Source organism: Cynoglossus semilaevis, chromosome Z (genome assembly GCF_000523025.1).
Source record: "Cynoglossus semilaevis isolate Cse_v1.0 chromosome Z, Cse_v1.0, whole genome shotgun sequence".
NCBI lineage: Eukaryota > Metazoa > Chordata > Actinopteri > Pleuronectiformes > Cynoglossidae > Cynoglossus > Cynoglossus semilaevis.
The window spans coordinates 5145012-5168149 of NC_024328.1; the positions used below are offsets into that span (position 1 = coordinate 5145012).

Genomic DNA, 23138 nt, shown 5'->3' on the forward strand with positions numbered 1-23138 from the left:
CAGCAGGAAGTACTCATGGTGAAGGATGACCTCACTGTCAACGTCCTCAATCAGGATCCAGAAAGCCTCAGAAGATCCATGAATCTGTGCACAGGTGACATTAACCATTGGTTTGAAGTTTTTGGATGTTATTTTATTTATTTACATAAACACTCAGGGATGCTTGTTCAAAAAGATGTTGAGCAGCTCAACCTTTCATGAGTTTCCAGAAAGAAATTGGCAAAAACATGAAAATAAATGTTTTATTTAATGGTTACTGTCAAACTTCAATTCAAATGTAAACAAAATCAGAGTCCTCTATTTTTACCACTGACCTTATCATCCCACTGGAAGTCAGGAGTGATGGTGAGCTCCACTTTCAGTGTGGAGCGGGTGATGGGCTGCAGATGCACAGCCAAGTCCAGTTTGGGAAACTGGTGAACATATTTGTGGATGGTTTTTCCCATCTTTGGCATTCTGATCAGCTCACCTGGAAAAAATATAACTCTTTTAGGGTTGAGCAGAAAATAGACCAACAACAGGTGGTGGAACAAAAACTCACCAATCTCATTGTGGTTGAGATCATACAGACGTTCAAAGGGGAAGTTTTTCTTCTCAATCTTTTTGATCACTTCCTCTGGCAGCTTTCTGAACTGACGCAGTGGAGACATTGACTGCCACCTGAAAAACATATCAGATTGGTGACCTGCTTTTAGCAAAAAGTGCATGAAAGAAATACAAAAGGAGACTAACATTCTCTTGTCAATCATTTTGCAAAGATTCATGGTCTTGTCAGACAGCTGAGCCCAGCCTCTGTTCAGCACAATCTCAAAAATGGCTCTCATCAACCGACCGGCACTCTGTGGGGAAAAAAAAGAAGAAAACAAATAACTACAATTTCTTTTTGTTCATCTCTCCACTTGACCAAAAAATAGACATAAACATAGGTTATGGTACAAATTTCTTTTTTCTTATGTTAATAATATATGCATCTTTCAAACACTTGAACACACCTGTGTGACATACACCATGTCTGCCATGAGCGCAAACCCTTCCAGCTTGAGCTGAGAGATGTAGGCCTGCAGCAGCACGTTTATCTGGAATGGAATATGAATACATTAACATTGTTGCATTTTAATCTGCTGCCCAATAACTTTTTAATAGTGTATTGATGTCATTCATAAAGGTAGAGATTTGTTTTGTAGTCTGTGTTAGATGGGTAATAGTTAATAATGGGAATATATTTTTAAATATGTCTTGGATAATAATTCTGATTCTAATTCTACCAACACCATATGAATGAAGCCTTGTGTCTTCCAGAAATATAAGATAATAGCAAAACTGTTCAAAAATGACCTAATGGTTAAACAAATATAAATGATAATTTGGATTGATAACTGCTCCTTTTTTTAGTTGAAACCTTTTTTTATATTTTCAATATTATCTTTATTATTAGATCAGTTTTGTTACCTTGGCACTGGGCTCCTCAATGCTCTCCTTTACAGGAATAGGAACTCTCTCCAGTAATTTCTGGAGCTCCAGCTTCTCCTCCTAAATGATGAAAAGGTTTGTTTTTAACCAAGTAACATGTCTCAGGACTGTGTTGAGAAGTATTTTTAAACTACTGTGTCCATCTTTAAATTGAACCTACCTCTCTCACGGTGATGTTCCTAAACTCTGAAGAAAGTGAAAAGACTCTGAAGAGCTCAATCTCACTGAGAGTGGGCTTCAGCAGCTGGTTGTAGGTTTGAATGGAGTCGTGAGTGATGTAGAAGTGACTGGCGATGCGTCCCAGATCTGTAACCTACATTCATAGAAAAAACCAAATAAGATTTTTTACAACTAGAAACAAAATTAACACAGACTAGAGATTTCCACAGTGGTAAAATACATGTGTAGCATAATATAGATTCCTTTAAGGTTTCCTTATTATTCCACTGTTAGGTGTCTTAAAGGTGATTCCTTTAAGACACCTAACAGTGAATATAGTATTAAATATTACACAGAAATTCTGTATGAACTAAGTCCATTAGTTCATACAAATGTACCAATTATTTTAGATATGTGGAATCAAGAACAAGAAACTACTTATGAACAAGTGTAAATTTAAAATGAACCAAGACACAAGGCAACAGTGACATCAACAAACACTATGTGATATCAGTACAATAACAACAAGTCATCTCTTGTTTCTTGGGTCCACATGCAGCTGATCTCTACAACAATACAGTGCCTATACAAAAGCAACATTTGTCTACCTGGAAGCCACCCATCCTCTTGTCGTACTTGACCAGACCATTTTTATCCAGGACATTAGCTGCGGTGTGGACCAGGTCCATCCTGCGTCTCTCCAGCAATGGGTCTGTCCCACTGTCATCATGTGACACACCATACAGCGTTGGGTTTCGCAGCATGCGCACGTACAAGTAGGTGTAACCAAGCCAGTTCACAGCATCCTGATACAAGAAGTAGTAGTACAAAAAGTATTTATACAGAGGCTAGAATACTTCATGTAAATGTTACTGCATAGATAACTATTTAATTTATAAAAACAAATGACTAATTAATGTCATAAGGTAATCATAGCCATAACAAGATATGTGTTGGTGACTAACCTTGACATTCTGCACGTTACCCAATACTATCTCAGCATTGAGCATGTCAGGCAGTTTCCCCACCATTTGACTCTCAATAGGCAGCTGCTGGTTGAGCAGCGACAGATAATACTGCAGCTCTCCATGCGATGTGATGAGGATTCCCTCTCCTTTGGTGTCGTACTGCGGACGACCAGCTCGACCAAGCATCTAAAATCACAATTCAATGTTTTTTAAAGCAAGGTTAACAAAAGAAAAATCAAAAAAAGTAAGCAAAAATCAAACAGGGACTGACCTGTAAAATGTCCAGGGCTCCAAGCTCAGTCCATCTGCCTTTCTCTGGACTGTACACTTGTGTTCCTTTAATAATAACTGTGTGTGCTGGAAGGTTAACACCCCATGCCAGAGTGGCAGTAGACACCAAAACCTGGATGTGACGATCAGCAAACAGATCTTCCACCAGCGTACGGTCAACTCTCGTCATACCAGCATGGTGGATTGCAAACCCATATGGGAGCAAATCTTTCAGCTCCAGATTCTGTAAATAAAAAGTCCAGTAGGTGAGTCTAGTTAGTTACTATGTATTTAACCACAATGATCAATGTAAATTAAATTGTTGAATTTTTAGGGAGATTTTCTGACCTTGCACTGCTCTGCTTCTGTTCTCAACACTTCAGTGGAGGCTGAACCTTCTCTAAGGAAAAGTCCCAGTGCGTCCTTCTCCAAACACATGTCTCTTATTGCCCTGGCAGTTTTCCCGGTCTCTTTTCTTGAGTGAACAAACACCAGCACCTGTAGGAAGCAAAGATGTAAAGGTTTTTTTATACAACTGCCAGAACATTTTATCTCAGCATTTAGTATGGACAGCTGCAAAGTTTGTTACGGGATTTTTAAGTAAAGCAAGGAATCACCTGGTTCTTTCCGGCATGTTCCATGATCTTTTCATACACAATCTCATTCATGATCTGGAAACGCTTGATGGCCTTCTTCTCTGTAATGCCAACATACGTCTGCTCCAGAGGCACAGGACGGAAACTAGAAAGGAAACAAGAACAGTTGAAATTTAAATAAAACTATAATAACTACTTAGTCGTTGAGAATTAAAACCTAAAAACAATAATAAAAACAACAAACAGTCAATGTTTGCCAAACCTGTTGTCAAAATAAAAGAGTCCCTTTGCAGGATTAACACGCAGGCATGTGGCCACATCTTCAAAATTGGGAAGAGTGGCACTGAGGCCAATCAGACGCACTTCCTCCTGTGTCAGCTCCACATTACGGATTGTCCTGGCTACCAGAGACTCGAGCACTGGTCCACGGTCGTCATGCAAAAGGTGAATTTCATCCTGTGTTAAAAAAACAGTATGTCAGAAAAAAGAAAAATATGTGCAGTGAGAAAAAACAAAAAATAGCTTTGTGATTAAATAAAAGAATACTGAAGAACGTCAATGAAGAAGTTTTATAAGTTTTTAATAAAAAGTACTTACAATGATTAAAAGGCGCACTAGCTGTGTGTATGTGCGCTCTCCGCCCTTGCGGGTGATGATGTCCCATTTCTCTGGGGTGCAGACAATGACTTGTGTGGCATTGATCTCCTCTTTACACAGCTGATGATCTCCTGTCAGCTCAGACACTGTGATGCCATAACTCTCTAAACGCTGTGATTTGAAATGAATTTGAATTCATATTTATATTATTGTTTCTTAAACATAATGTGACAGGATTCAAGTACATACATGTATGGACAGAGAAAGGGACTCACCTTACTAAAACTTCCCACCATCTCCTGTACCAGTGAGCGCATAGGAGCAACATAGATGATTTTGAAGTCATCTACATTTATGGTTCCATCCAGGTTTATGTGCTTCCCAATTTCCCTCAACATAGCCATCAAGGCAACATTGGTCTTTCCAGCTCCCTATGTGCACCAATAACCAAGTTTAACAGACGCACATACTGCTTAAAAAAATCACATTGCTTCTGAAAAATAAAAGTCAAGAAAGTGGGAACGTTCATTGGTTCGTCAAGGCCAAACGAACATAACTTATGACAACTTTTAATAAAGAGCCAATACTAAATTCATTTTTTGTGGGATAGAGCATGCCAAGACAAATTGACTGTCAGTCCAGATTTTACAGCAGGCATTCTAATTAATTTTAATAACTTTTAGTAACTAATCTACACCCATGCCTTCAATGCAGTGTATTAGTACAAAGACACTTACAGTTGGGGCACAAACAAGCAAATTCTGATCAGTCTCCATTGTGGTCTTGAACAGTTTGCTCTGAATGCGGTTCAAGGTCTTGAATCCATCGAATCCAGCTTGAGCATACTTGGGAAGTTTTTCAATAGCAACGAGGACCTGATGACATAACATTTGATATTTTGAAAACACATTTATACACCGTTAAAAAAATGTCAACTAAAACCATACACAAACCTCATCGTCAGCAAAAGCCTTGGGTTTAAGGGCAGGGACATGAACTTCCTCATAACCTTTACGCTGTTTGCGAAAAGAGCCATCAGGCAGCTGACATCTCTTGTTGGCCATGAAGTGACTTCCCTGGGTGAAGGCCAGATCTTCCAGGTCCAGCAGCTGCCGAGGAGCCACGGACTGTGAGGAAATGAAAAAATAAGTCTTGACACCTAAATATCTAGTCACCGTCATTTATTCAAGCTCAGAATAACAGATACCATTATGTAATAATATGTATAATATAGGTTTTTATTGCAATAATGTTATAATTTCTAAATGTTTCTGATCATAATCCCTAAAACACATTAAAGCCCAATATACAAAAAATATTTTATATTTAAATCCTTTACCTCTCCATGGTCCATATCCATCACTTCAAGGTCATCTACCCGAGACTTCCTTACTCTCTCTCGACGAGATCGTTCTTCCTATAAACAAAAATCCGACAACCATGTCTGTCAGAAAAATATACGCACATCAGCACAGCTGTCAGGTCACGATCGACAATCTTACCCGAATGATGTCCTCCTTCTCTGTTTCCTGTAGCTGGTAAAGAATCTTGGACAGTTCCTGATCAGACTCCATCTTTGCTATAATTTTCTCCTTTTCTGCTTCGCTCTGAGCACTTGCCAGCATAGTACAGTACTGGACTGTTAAAGAAAAGTGAAAACACTGTATGTCGAATCAAATCAAGTAAAACAATGTGAAAGGCACAAGACCAGACATACTCATGCGTCGATGCTGACGGAGGACTTTGATAAAATCAAAGGTGTTGAATCCTAGCAGCAGCACCAGCTGGTTCTCACACTCTCGATCATCACTGGCAGTCTGAAGTTTACAAATAGAAGGGGTATACGTCAAGTTAATGCCACAAATGAGATAAGCAAGTTCACTTAAATACCGAAGTGTAGCTGCATACTACGCAGATTATCTAGTTTTAAAAAACAGATTTGAAAAATAAGACACTTGACTTTGCAGAGCTACACTAAGGTGTTTACCACTGGGTTATTTTGTAAATAGATAATTGCACTTGTATTTTATTAATTTCTGATTCAGGCCTCTTGTATAACTTCATTTAATTTCCTTTAATTTTGTCTATTGTGCTTAAATGTTGCTATACTACATGCTTCAATCTACGTGAGTGGGTAAGCAGTGATTTATAAATAACTATTTTAGTGTAAATACACTCATAATTTAAAAGACTGTTTCTATTTACTTAATGTTTTTATTATTAATTTATATTGTTTATTCATATTATGTGCACATTTTTTACATAAAATAAAATGCAAAAATATATATATAAAAAGTTAAATTATACCTTAAGAATTTCGAGAACTTCATCTGCTTTCTTCTGTGAGACAATAGCATCATCATAGAAACGACTGAGCTGACGCTGAAGCCAGAAAGCATCGATGTCTCGAGGATGAAGGTCCTTTTTCTTCACTGTCATTACATCTCCTGCAGCACCAAGCTACAAAAAAAATCAATTTGTCCCTTTAATTTACTATCTATACATTTAACTCCAAAAGAATATTGATGCTACACTTACATTAGCCGTAAGGGTGCTGCCCACATCAGCCTCTTCTCCTTCACTGTCTTCATCCGAGTGTTCTTCCCGTACTTCACCATACTTGTCTTCATCTCCTTCCTATGACAATAAAACAATGACCAATGCAGCACATAAAAACAAATAAAAAAGAACACTTGAATAACACCAAAACCAAAATTAGTTTTAGAAGTCTGTAAGAATGGCCAAAACAAATTCTCATCCTCACCTCTTCATCAGACCCAAACTGAACGTTTACACCGTACGTTTCATCAATGTTGTCATCTGTGGAAATAAAGGGGAATGTGAGAATTTATGCAAAAAGTTCTAAATATACTACTGTGTGGCATAAATCACATCCAGCACATAAATGCACTCACCCATATTCTGTAAATCCTTGTCTCCTCCATAGTCAGTGATTTTCTTGCCCAGATTGACCAGAACATGATACCGTGTGTCATCGGCAGGCCCCAGAAGCTGCTCCACTTCGCGTCGCCTATCTTTATCTCTCATCTTATCATTTTTTAGCACTGCTAACACCTCATCTGCTGCTCCACAAAGGATGTCACGTGGCTGTTGTCAATCATACAAAAACACAAGTTAAGAAACAAATATCACGTCACAAAAATACCTGAGGTTTTTAAATCACTGACCTGATCTCCTAGAGCAGCATGGATGAAGCTCAGGAGCACCTCATAAGTCTCTCTGGTTTCTTTGGTTTTAGGCTTGTACACGATGCCCACCATTTCATCAATGCCTTCAGAAAGTAGGGTAAAACCCTTCATCTTGTTGATGTCATGTCTGTCCTCGTCTCTCTTTCGTCTCCTACACAAGCAACAACAAACAAAGCAAAAATGGTTATTATGGCTCATTAATCAAAGTAATGTGCATGATATACAACATAAATTATTATTTAAAATCAAGTTACAATAATACAAAAACTGTGTTTTCAATGCTGCTGCTCTTTCTGGAAAGGTGATTAGTAAAACAAACAATCGGAATTAAGCTGTGTGTCAGAATTACCCTTAAACTAAACAGGTGTCAAGTGGACTGAAATAGTAAAGAAGAACAACATGGATTTGAACTTAACTTGTGACATTTAGTAGACAAATTATTACTCACTTGGCTCGTCTCTCCTCCAGTTTCTGAGGTTTGGTTCTCTGAGCCTTGTCGCCCATTTTTGTACCGTCAAGCTTCCCCACCAGCGACAGCACCTCTCCAGTGGGTTCATCTCGTCGTGTACGGTCAATTAAAGAGCGATCAGCTTGTAGCACAAGATTTGAGTTCTACAAAAAATAAAATGAATTAAAAACTTGCCAACAAGCTTGTTCAGCATTGCCTTCCTAAACTGCCTCGTGTCCAAATATGAATGAGGTTGAGAACATAAACTGCTGAGGTTTACTGACCAGGCATTACACTGCATCTTTCTGTGAGCTTCCATAATGAGTATATCAACATAACCCATACAGAAAGCAAGATTGGCTCATACTCGTGTGGCAAAACAGTATTATTCTGGGACTTTAGAACTCTTCCAATCCATTTTTCTTCAATAAGGATTATAATAGGTTACGTTTTGAAATAAATAAATGAACAAAATATTCAAAATGAGCTATGCTTTCAAACGTTTGTCAACTAATGAAAATACATAAAAAAGAAAAATACAACAATGATGAATTAGCGTCTATCAGCCTGTACTAACTGAAAGACGGTTAAAACAACGAAAGTTACGTTTACCTACTATAGCTAGCTTTCTAATGTTGTACGTTTTTTTACACCTTCCGAGTTAAGTAGGCCAAGCTACTTGGCTAGCAAGCGGTTAAACTGGCTTTAGCCGTAACAAAAATATGGCATAATACCCAACCGAAACACCTATTGAAAAAACAGTGTGTCTTCGACATAAATTTGTAATCGTGTTAGGTAACGTTTTGAAGTTTTAAGACCGTATTATATGCTCACCGCTTTATATTCATACTGCAGACTCCGAGCAGTAACGTCCGCCATGTTGCCGCTGGTTTCAACTTTAAGCTTCCTTTATCTTTTAGAATTCCACCGGTAACAGTTGCGGAATTTTCGGCAAATAGTGTGACTATAAGAACAAATTAAACATTACAGTAGAACTAAAATCTCTCTGTTAAACCCCCTCTTGGTTTAGTCAGAAGTTCAAACACATATAACATGCGTTCCCCAAACGTTGCGTTACAATGGCCTAGCAAACGACAAATCGCTACCGCCGAAGACCAACTTCCGCTTCCGGGGTCAATGTAGTTAAAGTTACCCGGAGCCGAAGTACCCTCCAAATTTACGTCATTTCCAAGCATTTAATGTTATATAGAGTGGGTGGCACATAATTAACAAGCATTTTTATTTAGAATTCGTCTGTAATTTAGTTTAATCTGCATGTTATGTTTTTTTGTAAAATAAATAAATAAAAAGAAATCACTTCCATCCTTCGTCTTTTCACTGCTTTTTAGGTACAGGGCCATCGGTTTAGTTTTTAGTTTTGTCATCGGAAACAGAGATCAAACTAAACTGTAAAAGCACACTAATGCACCAAGAACAGTGACTAGGGATGAACATGGCCAGTACTCCATTTAACACTTATTCTACGTCATCTTTAGTTTCATTTATTTTATACGTTGTAATGAGAGTGTTATTACTTGAATACTTTTTATTTAATGTAGTCCCTTATTTTCCATTTTTCATAAAAAGGAGATAAGGCACTGCAAGCATTTTCCTGCGTGTTGTCCTCACATGCACACACTGCATGAAACCTATTTTCAATTGATGCCACTAGATGGCGACAGACACAATTACCTTTGCTGGTGTATAGCCTGTCTAGAGCAGAGAAAAAGGACCTTTTATATTAAAAAATAGCTTCTCAATTACCTCAGTCTTTGTGATTTACACATGCCAAGGGCTGATAAATTAACATTGTCCACAGAGTTTTTAATGAGTGGACAGATTTTTTTTCATTGAGGATTGTTTAAATACTATAATGTGTTAAAGATCATTTCAAATGTATGTGTTTATGTTTTACAAAGCATAGCTTACTTCCAAACATCTGATATACGGACAGAAGTTGCTGATGTGCAGCATTACAAACATAACAAGCAAACCAAGTCAAACACAAGAAATATGCCCTGTCATCCTATTGTTCTATGCTCTGTTACTATAGTCCATGATTGGCAGTGAGCTGTTACAGCCTAGTTTGTTCACATACTGTAGGTGTTGCTGCTGTCCATGTGTGCCAGGGCAGTGTGGAGAGATATAACAATGGCAAACTTTGTGCCCTGTATACAAACTGGGGTAGATCTAAGTATGTGGGAATGGCAGTCTTGATATGATTTGGCCTTTGAGCAATAAATTATAACCTTCCTAACTTGACTTTTTAGTCTAGACCTGGCAGTGTTCATACTTTTTTGACTTGGTGACCTTCCTAAATTGAAAAAAAGGTGTTATTCAAATAAACTGAACATACTTTTATATACATTATTATGTTGGTATACCGATTACATGCATGTAGATGTATGGCACAATATGATTTCATTCGTACAGTATATGGTCACTACTATACACCAATAAATTGTATTAATTTATTTTTTATTAAATCACCACACACCAAGGTATTGTAATGTCTCTCTGTACATGTTTATTTACACAGTACTATTCTGTTTAATGCTGGGTGGCAAGATTATCTGTAATACATAAATATTGACTGTTTTTTTTTTTCTCTTTTTTGTACAAATTTGCATATAACTAAGAATCAGAAAGAAAACCTCAAACCGATACATAGTTTACCTTTTCAATGAAGAACACTCACATCCTTACAGAGATTAAATAAAATAAAAAGAGGCGTTAAACACGTCACATACATACTAATAGGTTTTCCTGTGTCAGGCAGCAGCCATTAAACACACATCTGCACAGGGACATGCACCCAAACACACTAGCTAACATCCTTTTAACGGAGCTCTGTTGCTGACACACGGAACAATAGCTGACCAGATGACAAACTCTCCAGAGAAGTCTTCAGACAGATGAGTGTTGTGAATGCAAATCCTTAAATTCAGTCCATAGTCTGTCTGCATTTACACATTAAAAGGTTCAAATTTAACTGGACTAGTTTTGGTGCTTGCTAAGCAAATCTGAAAAGTGTGTTCTCATCTGTTTATGTAGACTCTCATCAAGACCAATCCTGTGGACCTGCCCTGAAGGCTTCTGTAGTCATTTTGCCATCTGGTTTTTGGACAGATGAGAATTTTAAATCTACATTTTTGTAAGTCTAGCTCTGGCATGCTTCTGTGTTTCTGTAAACATGTGCTGATAAACCGGGGTTTCTCCACAGACAGTATTTAATAATAATGATAAAAAAAGATTCACATACTCCACTGATGTGCTGAGTTCATGCTCTGACATCAGTTTAACATCAATGAAAAAAAGGTAACAATTGTCACTCAGCAAATAAAACAATCTGAAAGCCTATGATAAGTGATGATGAGGCTTCTCTTACAACATCTAAAATGACTGACCAGGCCTGTCAGGAAGGCTGCTGTTCCTCCTCTCAGGCTGTGTATGGTTCACACAGCTCTGGGCTTCAAACAAAGCATGTTATCATCACCAGGAATGAGGGGCCGTACCAGGAAGTGTGAATTTCTGCCGCGTGAACCAGGAACCATACGAAGAAACCAGAAGATTTTCATTTTAGAAGTAATCCCTGCCTTTACCATTAAAAAATCTGCCTTTATGATGGATTACAGAACTTGAAATAGTTTTGCGAAACCTTATCTTCTCACTTTTTTTCCAAGGTAGACTCCTGACTGACGGACCATTAGTCATAATCAAAGAAGTCCAGGTACTTTTGTGCAGCATTTGTGCAATATCTGATGGAATGAACTTGGTGTACATTTTGTCACACACCTGAGGATTAATCTGCACAAACTTGACCTAACTTTGGTGGACACATGTAGCAACTGTGATTGATGACTCAAGTTCCTTGATGTTTTGATAATATGTGATAGAAAACAGATTGCTATCAAGGTTGATGGGGGAGCAACCTTTAGCCTGTTATATAAAATAGGACTAGAAGTTTTTAGTAACATAGATTATTCTGACCAGTGGTATGATATGCACAGCCATGATATTAAACAGCCTCTTCCAATCACTCTTCCAATAAGACTCCCTTCATCCTTTCTGTCCTTCCTTGTACAGGATCATGTATTATTTGTATTTAACTGTGGGACAGGGCAGTCTGCAGCTGAACATTATCTTGTTTTTCTTTTAAATTATCTTGATTTTCTTTTTTGATTATGACAAATATGATGAGTTGGCCCTTATTTGCACATTCACACGTTCTTTGTACAAGCGATTGTACAGATTGAGACCTACTCATATAATATCAAAGAAACAGTCTGCATGGTCACCAATGTTGGAAACAGTTTCATTTGCTGCAGATTCAAAGGTGGGAAAGATGAATCTGTATTGATTGTAGAAGGTAGAGATGATCATCTGTTGCTAAAGTCAAACCCAAGAAAACATAGTAGGAGGACAAAAAAGTTAAACACAGCAGCTATGAGGTAGGTAAAGACTGAAAAGACAAAAGCAACCAAACACCCTGTGCACAGTGCGAGTTCAGAACCAGTGTCTGTACATGAAGACAGAATAGTTCAAGAGACAGTGTGTGTGCATACGGTGACTGTGTGAGTTACTGTGAAAGTGTTACTTAGTGACCAAGGAGAAATCCTGGAAAAGCTAATTTACAAGGATGTCTGACACATGGCAGGGTCTACATTTTGGCACAAAATGGAGCCTGGTTTAAGTGAGAGGAGCACAGCGAACCTGGACAGGTGGTCAGGGTTTCTTCTGATAACACACATTAAAAAAAAGACTCAACAGTTGCAAAAACGTAATCACAACACAGAAGTAGGATTAAATCAACTAATGTTAATCAAAATAAAAAGAAAAGTGATCATTCATGCATATCAGACAGAATCATTTTTTCACCCTGCCCCACTATTTTCTTGAGGTTGTGTAATATTGTGTATCTAGTCCTTTTGATCATCGCTTAGCCAAGTGTGCTAGTGCTCATTCGAAAAGGTTCACACTCATTTTCAGTCTTATCGCAAAGGTGTTTGCCATTGTTGCCATATCAATCCTAATGTCAGATTTATATTCTCTGGATCTTGTCGGCCACCACCACAGGGTTCTCTTTGCGGATCTTGGCAGCAGCTTCGGCCTTGTAGTCATAAGGACAGTTGTGCTTGTCGGAGTACCGATGGATGCCACAGAAGAGGTTACCACAGCGGCAGTCAAATCCTGCAACCACAAAAAGCAGCATTAGACTGAGGTTCTCACAGGAGGAATAAAATTAAGCAGATAGCATCAGGTTCTGAAGCTAAGTTGTATGAGATCTTATACTGATGGACACATGGTTGGAAAAGACAATAAAGTAAAATAGAAAATATACTCTGAAAAATTTTTATATTTGCCCATAGTATTTTTTTTAATTATCCATTTACAATGATCAGCAGACAAATGATCAAAACGGCCCCAAAGATACACACAATGTGAGATCAGTTCCATTTAAACCTTTAACAGCCCTTCTTTGCATATTGTCCATCAGCTCATTATCAGGGGACAGGAAGTGACAAGATGTTCTTAAATACTGCCTCCTGGAACATGAAGCTGTCCTGCTCATTTGTGTGTGTGTGTGTGTGTGTGTGTGAACTGAATACAGATGAGTCAACACCTACTTTCTCAAGCTTATCAGGCCAAAATGTTGAAAACACATGATAGCTAAATCTCAGTGTCAGTTTGCCTACACATAAAATTGTTGATAACGTGTCAAAACTTCAAAATGTGACCTTATCTTAAAATAACCTGAAGTACCCATGTCCATTGACTCATTATCATCAGATGCCCCCCGTGTCATCTGTGATTTCTTACCTGTAAGTCCCACTCTTTTGCGGCACATGAAGCACCTATTTTTCTTGGTTTTGGAGGCGTCATTCTTGCTTTCTTCACTGGTCAAGGAGACTATTGGACTTGGACTAGAACCAGCGGCAACAGGCTGGCTAACAACTGCAGACCAACACATCAAAAACACATGAATCAAGTGACATGAGGAGCAGCAGACGTTTGTAGTTCTTTTATAATGTCAGTGAAATTGCATATTTTTAACCCAGACAAAAGTACTTTGACAATATTATCTTTGAGCCATGCTTCTCTTGTTCTTGGCAGAAGCTCGTACGTGATTCTGAGAAAGCCTCTGGCAGGTTGCAGCTACTCTGGGCTATTTTTAAACATGGATATATTTAGGCAGCAGCGCCTTCTTTAAGGGAGTAAAGTAAAACCAACAGTGAGGCTGAGGTTTAAAACCAGGAATTAAAAATAAAGAGTGGCTGAAGTTGTTACTGAAAGGACTGTGGGGTAGAAATCACCTGAACCAGAATCACATGGTTTCTTCAACCTATTTTACAACTAGCATTTTGAAGAAAATGTCTCATTAAAGGCAGGAGGGCGACAGGGGCTGAATGTGGATATACAGTATGACTCCTATAGCTAACTCCAACGGTGGTTGATGGGACCAGATTAGAAAAACATTTGCAGTGCCGACCTGATGTTTGTGGGTGATAAGGATTGATACCCCACTCAGATCAGTGTCTCTGTGTCTCTTAGTTTTACCTGGCTCTACGGGTTCTAGTTTTTCTTCTCTCGAGATGCTCATCTCTGTCATTTGTTGAGTCACAGGAAGAGATCCTTGAGCATTTCTGCACAACATTTTTAAAGCATTAAAATGGAAACACACATTGAAAAGTAGATTGTTATATTCTGTCAAAGACAGTCAAAACGGACCTAGATGTGTCGGGTGAGGAGGCAGAAGGCGATTCAACCTTGGCTAGACTGGCCTCTAGTCTTTGGATGGCAGAGGCCTCTGAGGTAGGACTAGTTGCTGAGGGTGGAGGTGCAGAAAAAGAAGTTAAAACAACTTGAAATACTGTACATTTATGCTTCCCCAGAGACAACAAAGGCAGTGTGGCAGTGAATGTAAACCAAGGCTTTTTAAACAGTAATCCAGCAAAAAATCCAGTTTCCTAAGATGAATACACACTTAAGCCTAAGCCTTATGATAGACAGTTTTAGAGCTGATGCTGATGGGGGCCAGAGTGTCATCCTGAGTAAAAACTGCACTAAATCTTCTTGTGAAATATGCAGTGAAAAGTGATTCTTATAGTAAGTATGAAATGTAGTATTTAACACAGCTTAAGAGAATCTGGGAATGAACAAGCAACATAACATTTTCCTAAAAACTAGCTTCTTCTATTTTGAACTCCGCAACAAGTTATAGAAAGCAATTGGGTTAAAAACATTGTCACTTTTTATGGGTTCTAACAAGTCATTTTTTGGTTTATCTTCAGCATTTGACTTTAAATATGTCTAAAAATAAAACACATGAAATCATGAAAAACAAAACTGTTTTTTACAGAAAGTGAATCATTGGACTAAGAAAATACTCATTCATTGTTTTAGAACTGCTGACAAACGTATTGTTAAAGGTTAAAGGTCAATTTTTGTGGCATCTGTTCTAACCAACCAGAAAAATGTGGGCTGCTGTTATTGGGCTGTTTTTATCCTGCTATTAGTTTCTGGTTCCTGGAGTGAAAACACATTTATTGTCATAAACACATGGTGCTGAGGACAGTATGGTTTGAACTAAAACTGGGAACAGTTAGAGTTATTCTTTATGCTTGTGCTTTATACGCTGCTGGGACCTTGAACTGCATGCAAACACATTTTTCAGTCCCAAAAAGTTCATTTTTAGACTTGAAAACAGTTTTCAATCATGTGTTTGGATGGCTGAAGTCGTCACATGTGGATTACTGAAAAAACTACGACTATATGTTCTTACCCATTGGGCTGAGTGGGCTCATGCGGTCGCTGCTTTGCTGTCTGGTCAAATGTTCCTTATAACAGACAGAGCACATGCCATTGGTTCGTGGGTTGCCGTAAAAACCACAACCTGTGGCACACAGCATGGGTCCTGGACTCTGGTTTGTCTCCTGGGCCATCGCTGACCAACGTCAGAGAAAAGAAAAGTAGAGTGTAAATAATACATAGACCAATATGCTAAATATCACTAGTAGACTAAATGTAACATTTTCCATTTACTTGTGACGAAATGTGTAATGTGATATTTAACACATCACACACACATAAATATCATAACCTTTCAATAACCTTTCAAAACTAAATCATTGTTGACAAACCCCTAGGTTGAGACACAAACATGGGTCTAAAACTTTACAACAGTAAATGTGATGTCATGGTTCATGAGTGTATTTATGACTCATAACCATTTCTGACAAGAACAGATAAGTTCTTCTGATTCCTCTGTGTATGATGCTGTGACTCAAAGAACAGATACACATCACGTCATAGCTGCCTGTAAACACTTACACAGGAACAAACAAGTATGTTGAGTTTACACAATGTCTTTTGTTGCTTCCACCACAAAAAGGCATTTAAAAACTCCAACAGTCTTTTTTTTTTCATACACCAACGCCCAAAGACAAGTATGCACATGTGTGTGTGTGTGTAACTTGAATTACGCTGCCGTTGCTGGAACACAACAAAGCAGGAAATTGCCCTAAGGCCAAAGGAGGTCATTAAAAACATTGCGTAGAAAGATCAAAGTGAGTAGGGTCAGAATGTTCTGACCCAGAAGTGGAACAAGTAAAGCAGCAGCTTCATGTCTGCCTGATAAACAAACCTTTGACCTGTTCATCTTCAACACAGCAGCTGTTGACTGATCACGTCAGACAAACAAGAACAGAGCTTCATGTTCCAGGAGAAAATATCTGAGAACGTCCTGCTGCTTTGCTCACAAATACACAAACAAGTGGTGTTAAAGGGATAGGCCAGGTCTGTTATGGTGAGGTCGAGGAGGGTACCTTACAACACTCCTGATAAAGTATCTGTCACTTCAAGGCTGAAGAACAAGTTCACTTCCTTATCACATCAAGATGCATCATTCCAGCAGGAAATTGATTTTTGCAACACAGTAGTCCTACTGTCTTCACCTCATACAGAACACGCTTTAGAAATCCTGAGCTGCCCCTTTAAATGTTGAGCAACCTTTCCTCCACTGGAGCAAAGCACCACCCTCCTGCTGCTCTCCTGTAACAGCATCAACAAAAGGTTTCCTTGGAAAAGCCCACAAAGACCTTCTCTGCCTCAGTGTCACATGTTGGACTGCTGACTAGTGAAAAAAAAGCATGAGCAGACAAGAGGTCTGAGCTTCAGGCTGGAACAAACAGCTCCACAGGAAGTTGCTGTTTTAAAATGTAGGAGATTTTTCTGGAAACCATTAGTGTCTCTTAATATACAACAATATCTCTGTGCTAAAGAAAAAAAAACAAGAACAAGAACACAATGCTATCATACCATATTGTCATACACTGCAGATGCTTAATACCTCTTAGTCTCAGTAAATATTTTAAACCTCTTGTTGACCTGTACACTATGACTATGTGTTATACCTTACACAGACGTAAAATTCATACTTAACAAATTCCTACCAAACATTCTAATAATATCTTTAGAGTAAGGTAATATGAGGGGCATGGGTAGTGGTGCCTTAGTGGTTAAGGAAGCAGGCTTGGTTCAGGTTCGAGTCCAAGTTACCACTGAGGTGCTCTGAGCATGGCACTGTCCCCACACACTGCTCCCCTGGTCCTTAAAGCTGCCCACTGTTCACTTTGGTGATGGGTTAAAAGCAGAGGTCACATTTTGTTGTGTGCAGCGCTGTGTCACAACGACAGGTAGTTCACTTTCTTTAAATAAGAGCTGGGGTAAGTCTGGGACTTTTCAATAACAGCTCGGGTATGTTGGGGTTTTTTTTCCAGCCTAGAGCTGTTGAGCAGTTTTCCTTTTTCTTTCCTTTTCAGGGAAAACTTAGAGTAAGAAGCAGTCGCAGTTGTGCCATTTGGTGTGTGAGATCAGCAGCTGAACACACTATGAAAAACAAACTAAGGTGTGACTGCTCTGCAGCAGTAAAATACTCGTGCTGAGGAAAGCTGAACCCTGCTCATGTTTCAGGAAAACGCAAGAGTGACACATGGAGAGAGAGGTTTCATCACATGGCTCTGTAACATTGCCAACATGTTTTTGCCACTTTAGAACATTTGTTAAAAAGCTTTCCTATATTAGCTGCCAGTGATGATAGCAATGACACGTATTAAAAACCATGAACCTCGAAAGCCCCCTTTGGTTGGTAGACTTCTTTACAAACTTTTAAGCCCCTTTTCCATGGGCTAATATATGGACACTTTTTAAGACACGTTGACGACCTCTGGTATCTCTAGTAGGACCTCTCCTGCTTTTTAGAATATCTACACTACACTACATTACAGTTACTTTACTAAGTCAATTTTTATGTTCTGTTGTCTGAAAAAAANTCCCTACACAATAAACCTTATACACAGTAAAGTAAATAAAAGTTTAAAGCCCCTGGTATATAAAATAAAAAGCACCACAACCAAAAGAGTAAGCATGAGCACCATATATATACATTGATATGAGTTACGCATGAAAACAATTCCACAGTCAGAATCTTGAAGATATATCTGAAAGGCTTTTTTAAAAAGACATTAGTCGGGAAGAGACCACAAAACAGAAGCATTTGTAATGTTTGAGTAGAAGGAAACTGGTGCACAATAACAGTCCTATTGAAGACACACTGGTATTTTTGTTGAACTAAAGCCCGAAACGGTGCTGCCTCTCTGCTCTTTGTTTCTTCTTTATTCCTTTGTCTCGGCTGCTTCCTCTTCAGACTCATTTTCTACCTCCTGTCTTCTCTCTCTGGCTGCGTGGCCACTAACTAACGTCACATTTTCTGCTTATGTCTCCCTGAACAAAAACTACATTACATGAGCAGTATTAAACACACAAAAGCGTTTCCATTCCATGAACGAATGAATAAAAGCCAAAAACAGATTAGCTTCGCCTCCTTCCTCCTGTTTTACCTCCTCATTTTCTCTTCTGAGCAGTGCCACTAACAACCACTAACGTACACCAACGAACAGCTTAAAAATCTTCACAACATTCGGTATTTAAGATTTATGTGTAGCAGAGAATCTCAGAGATAATATCTCAACTCTACTCACTGCATGAACGTTCTATTTGTGGATAGGAATGAGTTGAACTGTGGCTCCCATCCCCCAGCTGCAGCAGCAAAAACAAACACACACACACACACACAGTGGAATCACAAAACAACAGCAGCAGCAAAACCAAACCTGTCTATTTTTTTCTGTCCTTTATTCGTCTTTTGTCTACATTTAAACACAGTCATTTCATGATATCCGTGCTTAGAGTGACGAGAAAATGGAGGATACATTGATCGCTATTTGCTTGGACAGTTTCACTGAGATCAAAATCTGGCTTTGACTTTGTGGAGGAACAAATAACACAACCAAATGACGACTAACTAAGACACAAATGAAACAAAAACAAGAGTCCAGACACCGACAGAAAATACCAGAAACAGAAGAACGAAGAGAAAAACACCTCAAACCAACAGCTAAAGACAGTATAAGTGTGAACTGCTCTTTTTCCCAAAAAACACATTTGATCTGTGGTGTCTAACAATATCTCCATGGTGTCGTTACTCTAACATAAAAAATGCTCACAACAAAACTATTTTAATAACCTTTAAGGAAATAATGAAGTATAAAAAGTAAATATATTATCCAAAAACAACAACAAATATGTATATGTAAAAAATCTGTAAAAACAACTCGAATGCTTTACGGCAGCAACGTTTAAAATATTAAAATCAATACAAATATCAACTTTTTTGTTCCATCTGACTTGCAATACCAAATCGTTTACTGCAACAAAAACATTGAGGTTACTGCTGCTGTGTTTTTACTACAAATGCAGCCACAATTTGAAGAAGTTTAAGTAAAAACAAGCGATAAGAGACGTGTTTATCTCTCTCGCTCTCTCTCTCACACTCACACACACACACACACGCACGCACACTCACACGCACACGCACACAGACAGAGGCTGACCTCATAAGGCTCAATTTAAAGGTGACCTGAGTCTGAAAAACAGCATTTTTTAAACCATTTTTACACAAAAACATAAAAATTTCAAACCTGATCAACGTCTTCGAGAAAAAGGAAAAACAAATCATTCAGAACATTTGAAAAACAATCAAGAGAATGTGGTCCAAAATAATCCAGAATAATCCAGATCGTCACCTGATGGGAATTGTGAAGCGTCCTGACGAGACCACGATAAAGATACCGAGGGATGTTGTGGTGATAACGAAGATGTGGTGGAAAAGCAGACGTTAGGCCAGTAAGGAGAACTAACGAAGACAACGATGTTGTTTTTCAAAAGAAAACGTTTGTTCTATGTTCTGCCTCAGTTTTGTGTCAGAAGGGCACGACTCTGTGCCTATAACGCTCTCTCTTCCTGTGTAACTGTAGGTCTCTCGATCGCTGTCTCGCTCTCTCTCGCTGTAGTTCTTTCTACCGCTCTCTCCTTCTTTAGACAGAGGAGTGGCGGATGTGATGATGACGTTGATATCGTCACGGTTCAAACAACGTGTCTTTGCCTGGCTCCGCCCCGCAGTTTTTTTCTGTCGCTAGAAGTCTGTAGAGGCGGTGGGAGGTGCGCGTCCTCATGGGCGCAAACCACTATTGCGTCACCATGACACATCTATTCGTCATTCTCCCACAGGAAGAGGAAGCTTGTGGTCAATTTCCTTTGTATAATGATGATAAAATGCCTTTAAGAGTGGCCTTTAAAATTACAAAAAGAATATTTATCATAACCAGTTATACTGCTTCAACTATTAATAAGAATAATATGTAAATTATTATTATGTGTGTGTTTCAGGCTAATACCTTAAAGGCATAGCCACAAACCCAAGACTACATAAAATACAACAAGGATAAATACAATTTCCTTTTGTACTGTATATATAACTTTACTTAATATTGTTATATTCTGTCTATCTTTTGAATGTAAACAGATTCATCTTATTTATCTATTTTATTATTCATTCATTCATTAATACGTGGTTGTAGGAGCTGGAGCAAATCTTAGTTGTGTTAGGGCGAGGGCAAGGTAAACCCAATGTCCAATCAATGGCAGGGCCACATGCAGAGACAAAGAACCTTTCACATTCACATTCATATCTATGGTCAATTTACACAGTCTGATCAACATAATCCCTAATCTCCATGTTTTCTTAGACTTGTGAAAGGAAACTGGAGTAACCTGAGAAAACACACACAAAAACACAAACAAAAAAGGAAAAAATATGCAATCTCAATAGAGAAAGACCAGGGATGTAACCAGGGACCTCCCTGTAGTTAAAACAAATTATATAATTTATTCTATTCATATTTCTTTCTTTTCTCTCTTACCCTCTGCATTCTTGTTTAAATATTTGTAGTAGGGGACAAGAAATGCTTAAAAAAGGCTGAGGTATTGTTAAAACAACCTAATAAAATGTCTTTGAAAAATCCACATTTTAGCCAGAAATGGCATAAATAAAGCCGGAAGTAGCAACAAAAAGAGCTGTTGGTAAATTGTGAGTGTTTTGGGGCCAACACATTTCATGTGTCACAAACACAAACAAACACACAGGGGTGTTTACACTGAGGACACAAACACGTTCAACAAGTTAATAATAAAGCTTCTGGCAGCAGCATGCAGATAAAGAGCGGTGTGTGATTTCAGACAAAATGGTTGTTGTGAAACATGTTCAGGTGATGGAAATTTAAAACAAACATCGTATTACTTGTTGCTGAAGACTGTGCGATTACAGAGTGGTTCTGTGAATATCAGGCTTCACAGTTGTACTCAATAACCTAAAAATGTTTTCACATGGTCTAGTCTTTGATTGACAAGTCCAGGCATATTCCTGCTCACAAAACACACACACTTCCTCAGGCACTACAGTCATGCTCAGCTGAAAACAAACACTAAGGGTGGAGCAATGTGGTGTGTATGTGTGTTTCAAATAATATGTTCTCATCTTCAAGTTCGTAGAAAAGCATGTTTTTATGATCTGAGTATAAGCCAAATAGGACCAGAAGTAGATGATGTATAGCTGTAAAAAGTTTTTTTCTAACAACAACTATTGGTATAAGTAAAAAGCATTTAAGCAAAGCAAAACATAAGTCCAAACCAACAATTCACAGGAACCACGAGGTTGTTGTCAATTAGTTTAGTAATTATTTTTCAATCAGAAACAGTGGCAGAGTAAGTTCATTAACTGGAAACAAGAAGATAGCATATATAGACAGATAGATAGATAGATAGATAGATAGATAGATAGATAGATAGATATATAGATAGATAGATAGATAGATAGATAGATAGATAGATAGATAGATAGATAGATAGATAGATAGATAGATAGATAGATAGATAGATAGATACAGACACACACACACACACACACACCATCACACACACACACACATTGGGGGTTTCCACAGCCGTTGGGGGGGTGCACGTGAACAGGTGTAAAGAACAACATTGATGTGTGCTGCATAAGTGAGCGCCTGGGGGTGTAGGGTGGTGGTGGTTGTATTTAATCCAGAAAAGCTTGCAGTTACTAGGCAGACCTCCTCCCTCCTTCTCAAATGGACGGGGGGGAGGGGTTGGGGTAAGGGAGGGCACACGGACTCCTTGTGTGAGTGATAACTTTAAACCACCCCCACTGACTGTGTGTGCCTGTGTTAAACTACGAGTCACCAAACAGGGGCCAGGGTGTCATGTGTTAGGGGCGGGCTTATGATGCTGCAGTGAAGAGATCAGTCGAGAAGGGGCGTGGTCTGGGGCTGCTGACACATTAGCACGTGGCTGGACTGGTGTGCACGAGAAAAGCAGTAACGCAGGGAATACAGGACATCTGCTGAACACATGCAGAAGTGTACACACGTGCACTCACATGCAGGGGATCGGAACGAGCACAAATGTGTCCCCACACTCACTGAGCACTTACTGAGTTTAGAAAGTACAAAAGAAATCTGTTTTAAAACAGAACCTTGACCAGGTGAATCATTGACCAATGAATTAATTGTAAATGTTCCTCCTCCATAAAAGGATTTTTTTTACAACCAACCTAGTTTTGACAAGAATTTGGATTCAGAACCTTTAACCATCAGGAAACTTAAATATAATAGATATTGTTGATTCCACTTACAGTTTCAGAACTGAGCCGAACAGAACAGTTCTGCAACTGAGCAGAACAGATATCCAGTGCACATGTGAACACAACAGTTCATTATCATCATAACAGAATTACCACATTTTATTTCCCAAGTTATTTTATACACACTATTTGTAAAGAAATGTACCCTATTTGACTTGACATGCAGAAAACTCATCCTATGATTCAATCTATTTAAATTTTGCTCTGAAAAGATCCCTGTGAATTCACTTAGTTATTTTCAATATGGATTTTTCAGACTCCCATCCAGACAAAACTACAAGAAAATGGAATTTGTGATTAAGC

At 38.5% G+C, this 23138-nt stretch overlaps 2 protein-coding genes across 6 annotated transcripts in view; both read right to left on the bottom strand.

The window, feature by feature from the left end:
• The window catches only part of snrnp200 (small nuclear ribonucleoprotein 200 (U5)), a 15258-nt gene extending 6426 nt beyond the window's left edge, over window positions 1-8832 (bottom strand). For both annotated transcript variants that reach the window (XM_008335904.3, XM_008335903.3), the window contains exons 1-27: window positions 8552-8832; window positions 7718-7881; window positions 7249-7420; window positions 6976-7168; window positions 6825-6880; window positions 6599-6697; window positions 6368-6520; window positions 5778-5877; window positions 5563-5699; window positions 5400-5477; window positions 5014-5187; window positions 4798-4935; window positions 4336-4491; window positions 4061-4231; window positions 3726-3919; window positions 3485-3608; window positions 3216-3365; window positions 2869-3111; window positions 2595-2783; window positions 2238-2435; window positions 1631-1783; window positions 1450-1530; window positions 993-1076; window positions 733-839; window positions 542-660; window positions 315-469; window positions 1-84 (exon numbers count right to left, since the gene is read on the bottom strand). The exon at window positions 1-84 ends at the window's left edge or, in 1 of these variants, runs on beyond it. In XM_008335904.3, coding sequence (XP_008334126.1) covers window positions 1-84; window positions 315-469; window positions 542-660; window positions 733-839; window positions 993-1076; window positions 1450-1530; window positions 1631-1783; window positions 2238-2435; window positions 2595-2783; window positions 2869-3111; window positions 3216-3365; window positions 3485-3608; window positions 3726-3919; window positions 4061-4231; window positions 4336-4491; window positions 4798-4935; window positions 5014-5187; window positions 5400-5477; window positions 5563-5699; window positions 5778-5877; window positions 6368-6520; window positions 6599-6697; window positions 6825-6880; window positions 6976-7168; window positions 7249-7420; window positions 7718-7881; window positions 8552-8596 — 3717 coding nt within the window. In that variant the 5' untranslated portion in view covers window positions 8597-8832. The remainder of the gene's footprint in view (window positions 85-314; window positions 470-541; window positions 661-732; window positions 840-992; window positions 1077-1449; window positions 1531-1630; window positions 1784-2237; window positions 2436-2594; window positions 2784-2868; window positions 3112-3215; window positions 3366-3484; window positions 3609-3725; window positions 3920-4060; window positions 4232-4335; window positions 4492-4797; window positions 4936-5013; window positions 5188-5399; window positions 5478-5562; window positions 5700-5777; window positions 5878-6367; window positions 6521-6598; window positions 6698-6824; window positions 6881-6975; window positions 7169-7248; window positions 7421-7717; window positions 7882-8551) is intronic.
• Window positions 8833-12471: 3639 nt separating this feature from the next.
• Window positions 12472-20183, bottom strand: zfand5a (zinc finger, AN1-type domain 5a). 4 transcript variants are annotated; one of them, XM_008335906.3, is made up of 6 exons: window positions 19756-20183; window positions 15501-15662; window positions 14447-14543; window positions 14276-14361; window positions 13538-13672; window positions 12472-12907 (listed from the first exon to the last, which is right to left on the bottom strand). In XM_008335906.3, exons 2-6 carry the CDS (start codon window positions 15658-15660, stop codon window positions 12759-12761), a joined length of 627 nt encoding a protein of 208 aa, XP_008334128.1. In that variant the 5' UTR covers window positions 15661-15662; window positions 19756-20183; the 3' UTR covers window positions 12472-12758. The 4 variants fall into 4 exon arrangements, with proteins under 4 accessions (XP_008334128.1, XP_008334127.1, XP_008334129.1 ...); XM_008335905.3 differs by having other exon boundaries at window positions 19861-20180; XM_008335907.3 differs by lacking the exon at window positions 19756-20183 and adding an exon at window positions 18757-19706.
• Window positions 20184-23138: the final 2955 nt, after the last annotated feature.